General features: G+C 41.1%; 1 protein-coding gene across 3 annotated transcripts in view; it reads left to right on the top strand.

The window, feature by feature from the left end:
- Nucleotides 1-10,948, top strand: part of MFRP (membrane frizzled-related protein) — a 179,919-nt gene extending 168,971 nt beyond the window's left edge. For 2 of the 3 annotated variants that reach the window (XM_085645927.1, XM_085645925.1), the window contains exon 13: nt 1,095-3,912. In XM_085645927.1, coding sequence (XP_085502053.1) covers nt 1,095-1,319 — 225 coding nt within the window. In that variant the 3' untranslated portion in view covers nt 1,320-3,912. Of the gene's footprint in view, nt 1-1,094; nt 3,913-10,826 lie in introns of those variants that run through there. The other variant, XM_085645926.1, reaches the window with a different exon arrangement.
- Nucleotides 10,949-13,335: the final 2,387 nt, after the last annotated feature.

The following is a 13,335-nucleotide window of genomic DNA, read 5'->3' as shown; positions in this document are numbered from 1 at the left end:
ACAGAGCTCGCTTTGCATGGCCTTTCTCTGTGCACATTTATACTATGGTGTTTCCTCTTTTTTTCAACTTCTCACCCGAAACAAAATAATAATTGAGCTGTGTGAATCCATGCATGGTCTGTAGATCCACATCCAGGACTTCTGCAACAAAAAAGGGGCTTTATTTCACTTTGGGATTCAGTACCTGCTACTCTTGGACCCCCACAACATCATTGTTATCTGGAACTATTTCTGCTGCCCCTCCAAACCCGCACATATTTTAGTTCATGATTGGATACATCAGTGCCTCACTTTCTGTAATGGTCAAAGCAACAAAATTGGTCAGGTGTAGTCAGCCAATCATTTTGCCCGGATCCAAGGCTATTATGAGGTTCCACAAATCTGCATTGTAGACAGGGAAAACAAATTGCCTCATCGAATCAGAATCCTTTATTTCTTAATGTTTATTAGACATGGCAAATCCAAACGAAATTATTCCAACACCATATAACGTTTTTCTGTATTCTTCAGAAACTAGCAAGTGGCTTCAACTCGTCAAGTTTGGTGAAAATGTATTCAGCAGTATTTGTTGTAGCTGTTACAGATATTTCCATATAGGGATTAGCATTGACTTCAGCACGTTTGCCCCCCCCCGCAACGTTTGATCATCTTGACAGATCTTGACAAAACTCTATAGGATTGAGTCAGTGTGGATGGAGCAATCTTTGGAAAAGTGCTGTGTAGTTTCACTAAATGCCACCCAATTTATTAAAGATTTTGGGACCATATGTATGAAAGGATTTTCCCTATTCTGTGTCTATGGGAAAATGTGTTAGTACATATGGCACATTGTTATTTATAGTTATGGTTACATTGCTCTCCATTCACATGTGGAGAGCAATGCAACCATAACTGTAAAGAACTGTCCCCAAATGTAACCACTTTAATAAACTGCAAGCATCCCACTTGCAACCACTGAATGAGTAAATGATCACCTTTATAGAGAGTGCTTTGTGCCTAGCTGTTTCTGAGCTAATAATTAATGTCAGCTAACAATAAAAATTAGATCATTCTGTTAATGGTTATGTTACTGCTGTGACTGTTTTCCTCTACAGAGCCTGCAGGAGCTGCCATGCTATGATCATCTGCGCCCTCTAGTCTGCGCCCTCTTTGTGCCCAAGTGTACGCGGGATGGTGGAGTCGTGCAGCCATGCCGCTCCGTCTGCCTACGGGCTGAACATGGCTGCCAGCCTTCCCTGAGCCTCCTCAACGTCGTCTGGCCTTTCAACTGCAATGTCCTGCCAGATTCCAGCGACCCTGTGGAGTGTGTTATGCCCTGATCGGTAAGGTCTACGCCCAGCGTGGCCAACGAGTGTCATATGACTGAGATCTGGAATACTTTTACTTCCAAAGAGAAAGATTACAACACAAGTCCCAGAGTGGGGAACAAGTCATAATTCCAAGACTTTTCCATCTTTCTTGGAGTGCAGAACCTCAATGCAAAACAACATCTTCTGGGTAGAGCCTGACTAATGGCCAGCAAGTGAGTTGCACTGAACTAAAACAGCAAATAGTGCTGAGAAAAACTTGGCATCCAGCAAGAAAGAGCTAGTGTTACCAAAATTACAAAGGGCTCACAAGGAGAAGAGTTGTACGACAAGACTTTGAGAAGGACAGACAGTGGTGTAGCAATCCAGTGAGAGAAGGGCACGCCTTTATGGCAGTCATGCTTCCTTTTTCAAGGAGTAGTGTTAATTCTGCCAAGTTTAAAGAAAGCATGCCGTTGGTTTCACCATCTCTGATGACCATGTAGATAAAGAATGTTTGTTGCCCTTTGGGGGATGCGTGGGTATGCAAGTGTATGTGCGTGTTTTCATGTGTGTTTGTTAGTCCTGTTTCTTGGATGGTACAGCTGAGATAATGGCTGACTTGAATGGTTGTTCTAAACTAGCGCCTTTAGTGGGCAGAATAGTATCTCCACTTGTCAATCTTCTGATCTATATTGTGCTATTAAGTCTACATATAATGCACTGGATTCTGGCATGAAAATTTATATATATCACCATCTCTGCACTTATGGTAAATTCAGAAGAAGTAGTGTGAAAATCTCTGACCTCTTGCCTATGAATTAATAAGACACTTCTAAGTGATGCTTTGATTGACCATCTTGGTTCTGCCCTGCCCCTTGCTCTCACAAGCCTTAATTTCATTCCTGTCTCTGTTATGGCTCTCGTTGAGCTCTGCAGAATCTTCTCACTTCAAAAGACGATTTAAAAAAATTAGATCAGTAACAAAATACTTGTTTGTTTAGTAAGAGAGGAGCCAGGCACAGCGGCTTTGGTGTCACTTAGCGTGATCATCTTTTGTTTAGTTGAGTTTGTGTGTGTGTGTGTTTTTGTGTGTGTGTGTGTGAGTGTTCCAGGGTGACTATAATCCCAAAGCTTTCAACATCCTCGGCCATCATCATTCAAAGCTAGAATCTGATAAGGCATATTATAGGAGCCAAGATGGGTATTTGGAAGAGCCTAGCTTTCTAAAATCCATCTTGACTTGCTCTGTGGTGGCCTATCATGGAATTCCCCATCCTGCTTGGACAAATAAGTTCCTTGCAAAAAGCAGTTGTTGCGTTCTGTCTTGAAGCAGTGCAGTGATTACAGTGATTACTGTGTTCTTTGTTAAAACTTCAGTAAAAATACAAGTAAATATTTGCCCAAAAACAGATTTCCCTGCTCTCTTTTATGCCTTCCCTGTTTTTTAAATTCTATTTGTTATTTCAATGCTATGGTCTATGTGTTTTTCTTTATTGGAAGTGTTATTAATACCTTGCTTACCCTGATACACTGGTAAATAAGTTGAAACCACCGGCACATTTAGGATGTATTAGTATTTGTCTCAAATTATAGCATGTTTTCAATGGAATATTAATGAATATTTCAGTGTTTTTGATTTAAAATGCTAGCTACTACATGTGCATTAACTCTAAATCCTCTGTTGAAATGATTAGACATATTGTAACTGTAACTGATTTTTTAAGTAAGTTTTATTAAATCCTTGTTAATACCCAAAACATGCAATCAAAGGCTTCAGAATAAAGCAAGTGTTACAGAAAAATATGAGAACGTGGCTATTTTCTGCTACATTCATAAGATTAAGTAACACATTAGTCGGAGAGTATGTTGAAATTGGTTAATATGAGAACACCAAGAGGGTAATGCAAGTGATAACACAAGTCAAGGTAAATAGTGTACAATTGACTGTCAAACAATTCAAGCAGAGACTTCTGAGAAACTGGACCATTAGGTGAAAAAACATAACTTCCTTGTTTCGAGATGATATGTGATCCCTTCTAAAGATGCTTGAGTAGTGAAGACCTTGTTGTTCCTAGCTCATTTCCAGTTCCCAGGATAGTGATTTGACCAACAACTAGACATTTGGCAATTCAAAACATACACTGTTGTTCATTTCAAGGGTCAAAGTAATATCTGGAGCTCTGTGTTCATTCTTGGTTTATTTTGTTCAGAATTTCTTTCTACCGTGCCCGGCAACAGACAAATGGAGATATCTAGCAGTTTTGTTTTTGCATTGCCAACGTTGCAAGTTTTTTTTTAGATGGAGGTTTTCAGGTGTACAATAAACCATGAAGAATATATTTTGTTGTACTAAGAGAAGTTGCAGGTCAGGATTCAGTAAGCAGCCAGATTTTCTAAGCATGGTTACTCTTCTTATTTCCATTTCGGTTGTTATTCTGGTTAGGATTGAAACTGTTGATGGCTATTCTTGATATGAAGACTTCTATATTGGGTTGTAGTATTATTTGCCTTGCTGCTATCGGCTTTTGGAGTGTTTATTGTTCCATGAATTATGTTCTCCTCTTATAAGCGCTTAAGTGGGGATTGACCACTTGTATTGTACCCAAACTGCTGATGCATGTATTGCAACCTATAGTATGGATTTTCAACATTCATTTAAAATGTTACCATTAAAACTAATAAAAAAGCATGAAGGTGTGATTTTTAGTAAACACATTATAACTTTAATAAGGCTCTCGCAGCAAAGCTGAGCCTAAGACTGATCACACAGCTGCAATCTTTGTGGTTATGTGGATTCATTCTTTGAGATTAAATTTAACTTTTATTATATCAAATTGAGACTTTCACATCATGAGAGAAAGTTTGGTACAACCATGTCGATAGCGTCCCAAAACAGAGAGCAGAAAATTCTCTCCAGAGTTCCCATTTGATCTACATCCAAGAGCACTTAAAGACCCACCAGGTGAACTTACGGGAGGTATTGGACTACACTTTTGGAAGTCTTGAACTAATTCGGAAGTATTTTCCTTCTATATCATCCAAGGATAAAAGTGACCATTTTCCCCATCTTGCTCTTTTTTGCTGTGCCAATACAGTATGATCTGAAGTTAAAAGTGACTAGGGAGTTGAATTTCGGTGTAAAGTATAAAGCAAGTAATTGAGCCTCGTCTGTAGAGACTGCATTACCATACTGGCAAATTGAGGCACTATCCCGACAATTGATTACAGCTTTCATCTCAGCTAAAGGGTATTTAGATAAATTTACAATGGGGCACAAAATATATAATGCGTAGTTTTTCCACATATTTATTCCTCTTCACTGTGAGTGCACTGTGGATCCTGCAAATAGGACTGATTCCAGATCTGGTTTACAGCAACATTAGGAATTAGAGACTTAGAGCCCGATTTAGAGTTCAGTGGACTAGTTACTCTGTCATACATGTTACAAGTGCTTTATATCCTATCACACATCTGATGGGATTTCCGTCACCTTTGTGATGGCATAGTTTGTCCACTGAATTGTGAGTTAGGCCTTTGATTACATGGGACCCTTGAGCAAGTTGGTTGAACATGCAGATTCTGGGTCCTTATTTCTCAAATTAATAATCATACGAAATAATACATATGAGTATGGCTTTTAAAAAGGAAATTCACTGACTAAAAATTGATGGAACTGTTTGAAATAGCAAAAAAAAGGTTCTGTTAGTACAATGTTGGGTTGGACAATCCTGTTCTTCCTTTAAGCTCTAACCATGTTCTGCTCAATGAAAGGTAAAAATATACAAATTTCCTATGCGTAAATGCTCCTTATATGTGCTTCACTGGAAAACTAGAACAAGTCTTGCTTTCATGAGATTGGTGAATTTGTTTCCATCATTTTATATACAAGCAGCTAGATTGTCTGTGGTCTTTTTTCAGTGGCGTCCCACACATTTAAACAGTGATGGGGGCGTTTAGGGGGCGCAGAGGGGAGGATAGCGGGAAGGGGGAGGGCAGCGGGGGATGACATGGAGGGCTTAATAATTTTTTTTTAAAAACGTTCCTGATGCTGCTTCTGCAGCCTCGTGCTTCGGAGTTCCTCTGTGTTCTGGTCCCAGCAGCCCCTGGGACAGCATCAGAGACTCCCTGTGCACTCATCGTGCTGCTCTCATGCTGCATGAGAGCAGCGTGGGGATTGGCCTGAGCAGGCTAGTTGAACACGTGCTCAGGCATGGGGACTCCATGCTGTTTCTCCAACCCGGCTGGGTAATACAGCTGGGTTTGGAAACCTAACTGGGCATGTCTGTTTGGCCGGCCTAAGACGGCTGGCCAAACAGGCATGCACAGTTAGCAGTGCACGTCCACTTAATTTGTTCTTCCTCCCATTGCCCGACCTCGCCCCTCTCTACACACACTGGCTCCGTCAGCAGTTAAAAAATAAAACAATATTGTTTTTTTTTCCAGCTGCTTGCTGAGCCAGTGGGGCGACGCTCCTTCGCCATTTCGGAGGAGCTGCCGCTGCTTCTATTGACTTCTCTGAATGCTGATCCCTTGTTTTGGGTGCCTTTCTCAGCTGCTTTATATTGTTCGGGTACAGATACTTGGCATGGTGTGTACTCAAGCCAATATTCAAGACTGGAGATCCCAAACCACCATCATTCTACCATATGATGGCATTGTTAGACCGTGATATCAAATTGTGTCAACATTCTTTAGTTGACTAGTTACGCAGAGGAATTTGAATTATTGGCTTTATATCAAACAGGCTTTTGTACTGAGTGCAAATTGACTTATACAATCTTAACCCTTTTAATGAAGGACAGCAGGGATATTTCTCATAACAAGAAGTTTTAGCATTTTTGTTTTATAAATGTTAGTCATTTTGTGTCAGTGTTCCATAGTGTGGTCAAAATTTACTTTGACAAAACTGTCGAATTAGGATATCTGTCCAAAATTATTGAGATATTAGATTGTTGTACTTGTATACTTGTGTGAAATGAAAAATGTGGTTCATGTCTCGAGGAAAACATGTACGCTGAAATGCTTGATCAGTGCCACTGCCTATGCGCCTCTTAATGGCCAATGTGTGAGGAAGATGAAATTAGAGGCCAACAATTGTGGGGCAGATTTACAAGCCCATTGCGCCCATTGCGCCACTTTTGCGTCACTTTTAACATGGGAAAAGTGACGCAAGGGGCTTGTAAATCTGCCCCTAAGTTGGTATCTGCACTGTACATCAACCTGAATCTAGTACCAGTGATTGGTGGTGTCTTTTGAAATATCTGTGTGCACCGAAAAAAATGGAGCATGCATTAGGAACAAAGTAGACAAAGTAATATGCTACTTTTGAAAATAACATATTTGAAAAAACGAAACCTTCTCATTAAAATAAAAAAAATCCAAATCCCAGTTGCGTTCTATTTAAAATGTTTATTGGCCACCAGAGGTTAGTGTTGCATTTACTTTTCAAAAGACAAAAAACGGAGCCGCAGAACTTAATCCTGAGTGGAATTTTAACTTGTCTCTGCTTCAGAAGAAAGGGATGTTCCTTCCAAGGCCAGCGAAAACCTAGGAGTCTGCAAAATGAGACGAATCTTGGAACTAGAGCTCACAGAAATAAACAAGCATTTGCAATGCAAATAGGTCTCGCATTTGTGAGTTAGAGCTATTGACATTGTAAATGGCAATATTTTTTACCTACACGTTTTATTTTTGGAGTGAATGTATGTAGTGTGCAAAATCCCTTGGAAAGGTCCTGCACTTCGTAATAAATATATTGAAAAAGACACAAAGTGTGGATTGTGTCAACAATTGCTTGCCACGTACCTCATGGGTGAAGTGTCGCCACACATGCACACCGTGGTGCTTTACTAATGCGAAACTCATTAATAAAATTAGTGCTTACTGACCAACCATCGCGATCGGAGCATGTGAATCCGAATCCCAGCTTCTCTTTCATTTTCTAGACTATTTGACTCACTCTCCTGCGTCTTGGTTATCCCCCAAACACTGGGAGGCAATGAAGTTTGCCAAGGGGGCGGGGGGTAGGGGGGCTTCGGGGGTACATGAAAATGTATTCATTGCCTAGTTGTCAAAGGTCGCCCAGTGCTATTAGTTAAAAGTGTGCAGATTTCATAAAGATATTAAGAGTAATTTACTCGCATCTACGAGAAAATCGACATTAACTAAACAAAATACCATAATGCGTGTCAGTTTTCACTGTGTTTTAGACTGGTTGCTTAGTTTCATTGCATTAATTTTTGTATTTACTCTTTTACACAGCATCCAAAGTAGGTTACCCAACCCCAAAGCCCAGAGTTGTTAAATGACCCATAGAAGGGAGTGTTTTACAGTTGAGCAAATATGTCCAAATGTAATTTTGGTAGTGCCATGGAATGATCAGCCAGAGGTACTCGATGAGCAGGTATTTAACTACACATTCAAAACGTACGGTATTGTGGCTGTTTGTTTGTACACACCCACCTCTCTGAATGTGTTTATTAACACAGAACTTCATCTACCAGACAGTGCTCACAGAGGGGCGACTAAAGCACAGAACAAAATGTATTCATTTATCCTGAGTGTGAAGGCACCCTGAAGGCTTCGGTGTCCGCCCGGAGAGGATAGGGATCCCAGAGCTTCTACAGACTCTGCAGTGCTCTTCTGCACCAGCAGGGCACAGCTCAGAATATGCCGCTTCTGCAAAGAATAGGTGAAGGGGATGAGGTTGGGGCATGCAGGAGTTGCCTGCAGATTTCCAGGTTATTGAAAGTGATGATTCTGACGTGAGGCAATGGAGACTGACTTTGTCTGTTTGTCTGCACCAGTCTACTTCTCTACCATCTACCTGGCTCACTGTCATGTATCCATTCATCTCTCTTTGTTAAAGGTGCGTGAGCCAATATATTAATTAACAGGTAGACCCAGCCGGAGACGAGCCAAGCGTATACGAGCTAGTGGGCGAGCCGTGAAAATGATCGTCATGTTAATCATACAGTAAACATGATGTAAATGTGCGATAATGTCTCTTTAGAATTCAAAAAAGTTCATTTCTTTAGCAACACACCTCAGTACACAAGATTATAGCACTGAATTGAGAGGAAGTTATTAAAAGTGCTAGTTTTAAGCATGAGTTAAAACACTGCCGCTCCTCCCACCCGACGACAATGCCATTTGTGAACTAAGAGGCGTCAGTTGCCATGCATACTCCGAATGTTGCCTATTGTCTTATTATATTTAGAGTAACATTAAAATCTAGTTCATTAAACACGAGAAGTTTTTGTACAGCACGCATCTTGAACTCGCATATTTCAAGGTGGCAATAATGAAGATGAAAACGGAAGTGCCGGCAGGTAAGAAAACATGAACAGGAGTAGGGGGGAGGGGGGTGGGGGAAGGGGTGAGAAGTCACAGACTGAGGGAGGGGGCGGTGGGGTGGGGAGAAAGGGAAGTAAATAGTGTTAGGAGTAAAGGGGCCAATAGCTGTGGAAGGATACAAATGATGAATGAGGAGGGACTAACAAGCCTCCAACCAATCGGAAGGCAGCATTTAAGACAAAAGCCAATGGGCAGAGAGTGGGCGGAGCTTCCACACTACAGTATATACTGCATGCCTTGCAAATCGATGGCGGCGCATTCGCACTCCAAAGCTAGGCGAGACCTAAAAACTGTTGAGCGCATATACTTGAATATTAAGGAAACAACATCTGTAAGGTACCGTCACCTCGCAGTAATTACATTGCTACTCCCTTCATTTCCTTTCCCAATGTTACTTGTGACATCCTGTAAAATACTAATATTGTCCTCCCTGAAGTATATATTTGGTTGAAACTTGCTGCACCCAGGATCTCAGCTGACAAGATACAAATATTCCTCCAGCATCAAATATTAAGAAAATACTCTGTGGGTCCTGGCCAGGATGACATCTGTATTATCAGTGGTGTGACATAGACCTCTTAATGATTGGACATATTAGTTTAGGACACAGTTACCCACAACCATCGAGATGACTTTGGTGAGAAGGCCCTTTCTGCTGGACTAGTTATCTTCAGTTACGTTAGAGGTATCAGTTATGTTATATAATAAACCTCTGAAGAGCCACGGAACCTCCAGTACCCAAATCCCCACCAGCTACTTGGCCGGGCTGTTGCACATCCCCACAATATTGTTAACTACGTTTGAGTTTGAGCCTAAGTTGTGGTTACTCATATCAGAGAGTGATATGGCCATGTCTATTCTCAGGGTGGACAGCTATTTGCTGAGTTCCCTGCATCTCTTTATTTGTGCTATCTTGCAAATGTTAACATTGGAGCATTTGTGTTTCTTTGAAAGGCTGGTTGTATTTCAGGGGTGTCTTCCTGCTGTGCCATCTTGATGTTGATATCACTATGAGTTCCTTAATAGCCAAAGGAGAAACCTTAATTTGGAGTACTTATTTCTTCCATTTATAGCACCACCCCTGGAAGAAACCAGAACATTCTGGTAGTCCTCGTAATGTGATGGTAGAGGGGATTGACAGACACTTAACATAAGGAGCCGGGGAGCACCCAGAGCAGTCAGAAAGAAAAGCACAAAGAAAGTAGTGACATAGAAGACGGTAACACTGGAATTAAAAAAGGGTTTCAAGGTTAGTTAAGATTGTATACTGGGCAAAGAATGAGATGGGAACTCAAGGGCATGAAAGGCGAATTTTGCTTAAGTGAAGACAAAGTGGGGAGGCACCAACAGTGAAAACATAACTCAGAAGTTAGGCACGATCTTGAGGGCAATAAACGGAAGTTGCTAATGTTTCATGTGGCACTGATTGTGGAAAACTACTATACTGTCAAAGACCAATTCTGGCGATGGGGGGGTCCATGGAATGAAATGGGGATAAAGTGAAAATGACTTCCAAGGGTCTTCATGGCTGATGGTGGCACAGAGAGGATGAGGTGCAAAAGAAGTGAAGCGCGTGCGAAAGAAGTGAAGCGAGTGCTTCAATCAGTAAACCGTGTGCCTCTTGATTACCATGACAGTGAAGGACATGATAAACAGCTGCAGGGTAGGGAATCATGATCAATATAACATAAGAAGCAATAAATGTTAGCTAAGAGGCACTGAAAGGGTGGGCCTTATAGATCAGACGAGTACCCCTTAAATCAACTTGCATACCAATACCATCATTTTAAAAAAAAGCTTTTTATTACCATTTTTCAGTTTATGTGAGTAACACAACATTTTCTACACTCATGTATGTTATGCCTACCCATACCATCATGCTGAAGCTGGCTAAGCCAAAAGCTCTGCCTGTTCAGCCTAGTAAGCAAGCATCACCCACTTAGGGAGATCTGCTGCTACCAGTACATGCGACCATGCAGAGGGATTCCGGTACTGTCTGGTTCTAGGGTGCAATCTAGACAAAGCTTCCACTAGAAGTTAACGGAGCTCGAGGCCAGTAATGTATCTTTATATTTAATTAAAAATGATAGTTTGCAAATGGGACAAAGAAATGTAATATAAATGTGTAACTGGCATCACAAAATCATGAACATAGTGACGTGATACTTTTTTTCTCTACAGCTTACATTACAGTGGCTGCACGTCTTCACCAATCCAAGATGGATATCTCTTTTACCTACCACAAAGGAAGTTGAGGTACAACAAGTGAGAGAAAGAACGTAGATAGATAAGGAGAAGGCTGGTTTTGTGGTCAAGATGCTGAATTGGATCTTTTAAACAAAGATTCCAATACCAACATTAGCACTCCAACCATAACTGGATTCTTGGCATGAGATAATAAATGTGTGTAATGAATGTAACATAAGGGGGGAAGGCATATTGCGCGATCACTATGCAGCAATCATAATTTACAATAAATCTTGAATGCTAATGTATGCAACCATTAGGATGTCTACATTGTATGTATCTTCGATTGACTTGATATGGAATCATAAAATAATCCAATTCTCATACACAACAAAATCACAGGAAGTGATGTCACATTACATTTCACGCAACTGTCCTAAATTAAAGGAATGTCAAAATTAATTTGGTCAATGTCAATGCCAGTAACTGACCAAGATCAGGGCGGCAAATAGGAGTATTGTATGTTTTGTAATGGATTACGATAAATTAACACAATAGCTAATCTGCACAAAAAAAGTATCACAACTGAAGCAATAAAAAATAAAACTATATAGGCAGCTTGGAAAATCACTATTATATAATAAAGCATTACTTCAACCACTGCTGGTGATTGCATACTGTGTGCCAAACAATACATAAAAAGAAGCAGTTTAAAAGCGGACTACATAAATAGGGGTGTGACTGACCAAAGATTGCTGTCCGCACCACCTGTGCAGCATAAATGGTACCAAGAAACGGTTTGTGAGCATGTTTCGGTCAATCATAAACCATTGCTCAGTTAAAACCTCAAACTGGCCTTCCGTATTGTGTGCCCCAACACAATGACGTACACGACACCCCCTCTCCTTGTATTTAAGATAACCTCACAGTTCTCCTCCTCATCCCCTTGGTATGAATGGTGACAGGGCCTGCTAGACTCAGCTAATTCTGAGACAGAGATGAACAAAACTGGGGGCAGGATCTTTGCTTACAATGGCAGGTAACAAAAAAATCATAAAAGTTTAACTAAACCTACAGGTCGAGCAACTTGATTAAACTACTTGACCTAACTGTAATGTACTTGAGCTGTTAACTGGTCTCAAATTGTGTGATTATTGGCAAATATTTTATTATACAGCGTCACCTTTTTCTTCATTCTCATGAGTGCACCTTCAAAAGTGCAAATTCAACATTTCTACTGTACAAGAAATGGCCAAAAGCCTTCCCACTGCCTTGCATCTTTACTGATAAAACTATATAACAGTATTAACAATAATCTGTGGAATTTGGGTTTCAGAAAACATTTTTCATTTGCACATCAACAAGTGTTCTGATGTGTTTTTAATCCTATTAAAATACTTTTATCATCACACAGAAGTACAAAAAATGGTCTTTCACAACTACCGAAATATAAGTTGAAATGTTTGTACAGTTGACATTATCTACTTAAATGTGTTTTAGTAAAAAACGGATACCCTACAACGTTACAGTTCACAATTTGTACAGCAGGTTAGATAGTTCACTTTACAAAATCCTGGAACTCTGCTGTCAAAGAAAGAAACGCAATTGTAAACTGACTTCTAGCCGCTGAACACACAGCAAATGTGACAAGATAAAACAAGCATTTACAATGCAATGGTCTCGGCAAGATTATAGGTAGAGCTATTGGTACTGCTCATTATTTTTTTAATTATTTTTTTATCCCTAAATAAATGGCATTGTCATTTCTATTGGAATTAGCTTTTTCAATGACCACTCCATTCCTCCCATCATCCCCCTCTCCCTCACTACTCTACACTATTATTCTGGTAAAGCTTTTCCCTTCACTTGCCCGAATATGAACTTTGGACTTTAGCGTAGACCTTGCACGAAATGTTCCTTAGACTTCTATCATGATTGCATAACCTGTAATGTAAAAATATGCAAATTACTTTACCTAATGTAAAGTCATTTAGTTCCTATACGTGGAACATGAGCTCAAAGCACAATTTTATGCCGCGGGCGTGGGCCGCGCAGATCTCTGGGCCGGGCTGCGTGTGGTCGGCGCTCTGGAGGCTCCCCCTGGTCGGAGCTGCAGGCGGTGAGGTGCGGCTGGCCCTGCTGGCGGCATTGGGGCCATTACAATATTCTGTGCCCGACTGTGTGAAGGGGCTGCTGTTGAGTGGGGGCGCCGGTGAGACGAGGCCTGCCTCGAGCCCTGTATGAATATTCGGCAGACAATTTGGGCCGCAATAGAGATGAAGCTGTGCAGTTTGGAGGCCTGAGGTGGGGTGGATGAATGCGGCGATCTCCCACTGGCTGTTGCGTGGGGGGTAAGCAACCAGACAAATCCCAGGCTCTGTACCACATTTTTTAGCGAGCCTTCAGTGGCTGGATCAAACCGCGCACGATCGGCACTCCCGAGGCACCCCATCCCTGGTCGGGGCTGCAGGTGGTGGAGGTGCTGGCGGCATTGGGGCTATTG

This window comes from Triturus cristatus, chromosome 3_1, assembly GCF_964204655.1.
Source record: "Triturus cristatus chromosome 3_1, aTriCri1.1, whole genome shotgun sequence".
Lineage (NCBI taxonomy): Eukaryota > Metazoa > Chordata > Amphibia > Caudata > Salamandridae > Triturus > Triturus cristatus.
Note: the sequence above shows the minus strand (reverse complement) of the source record. Positions and strands in the feature narration are given on the sequence as shown.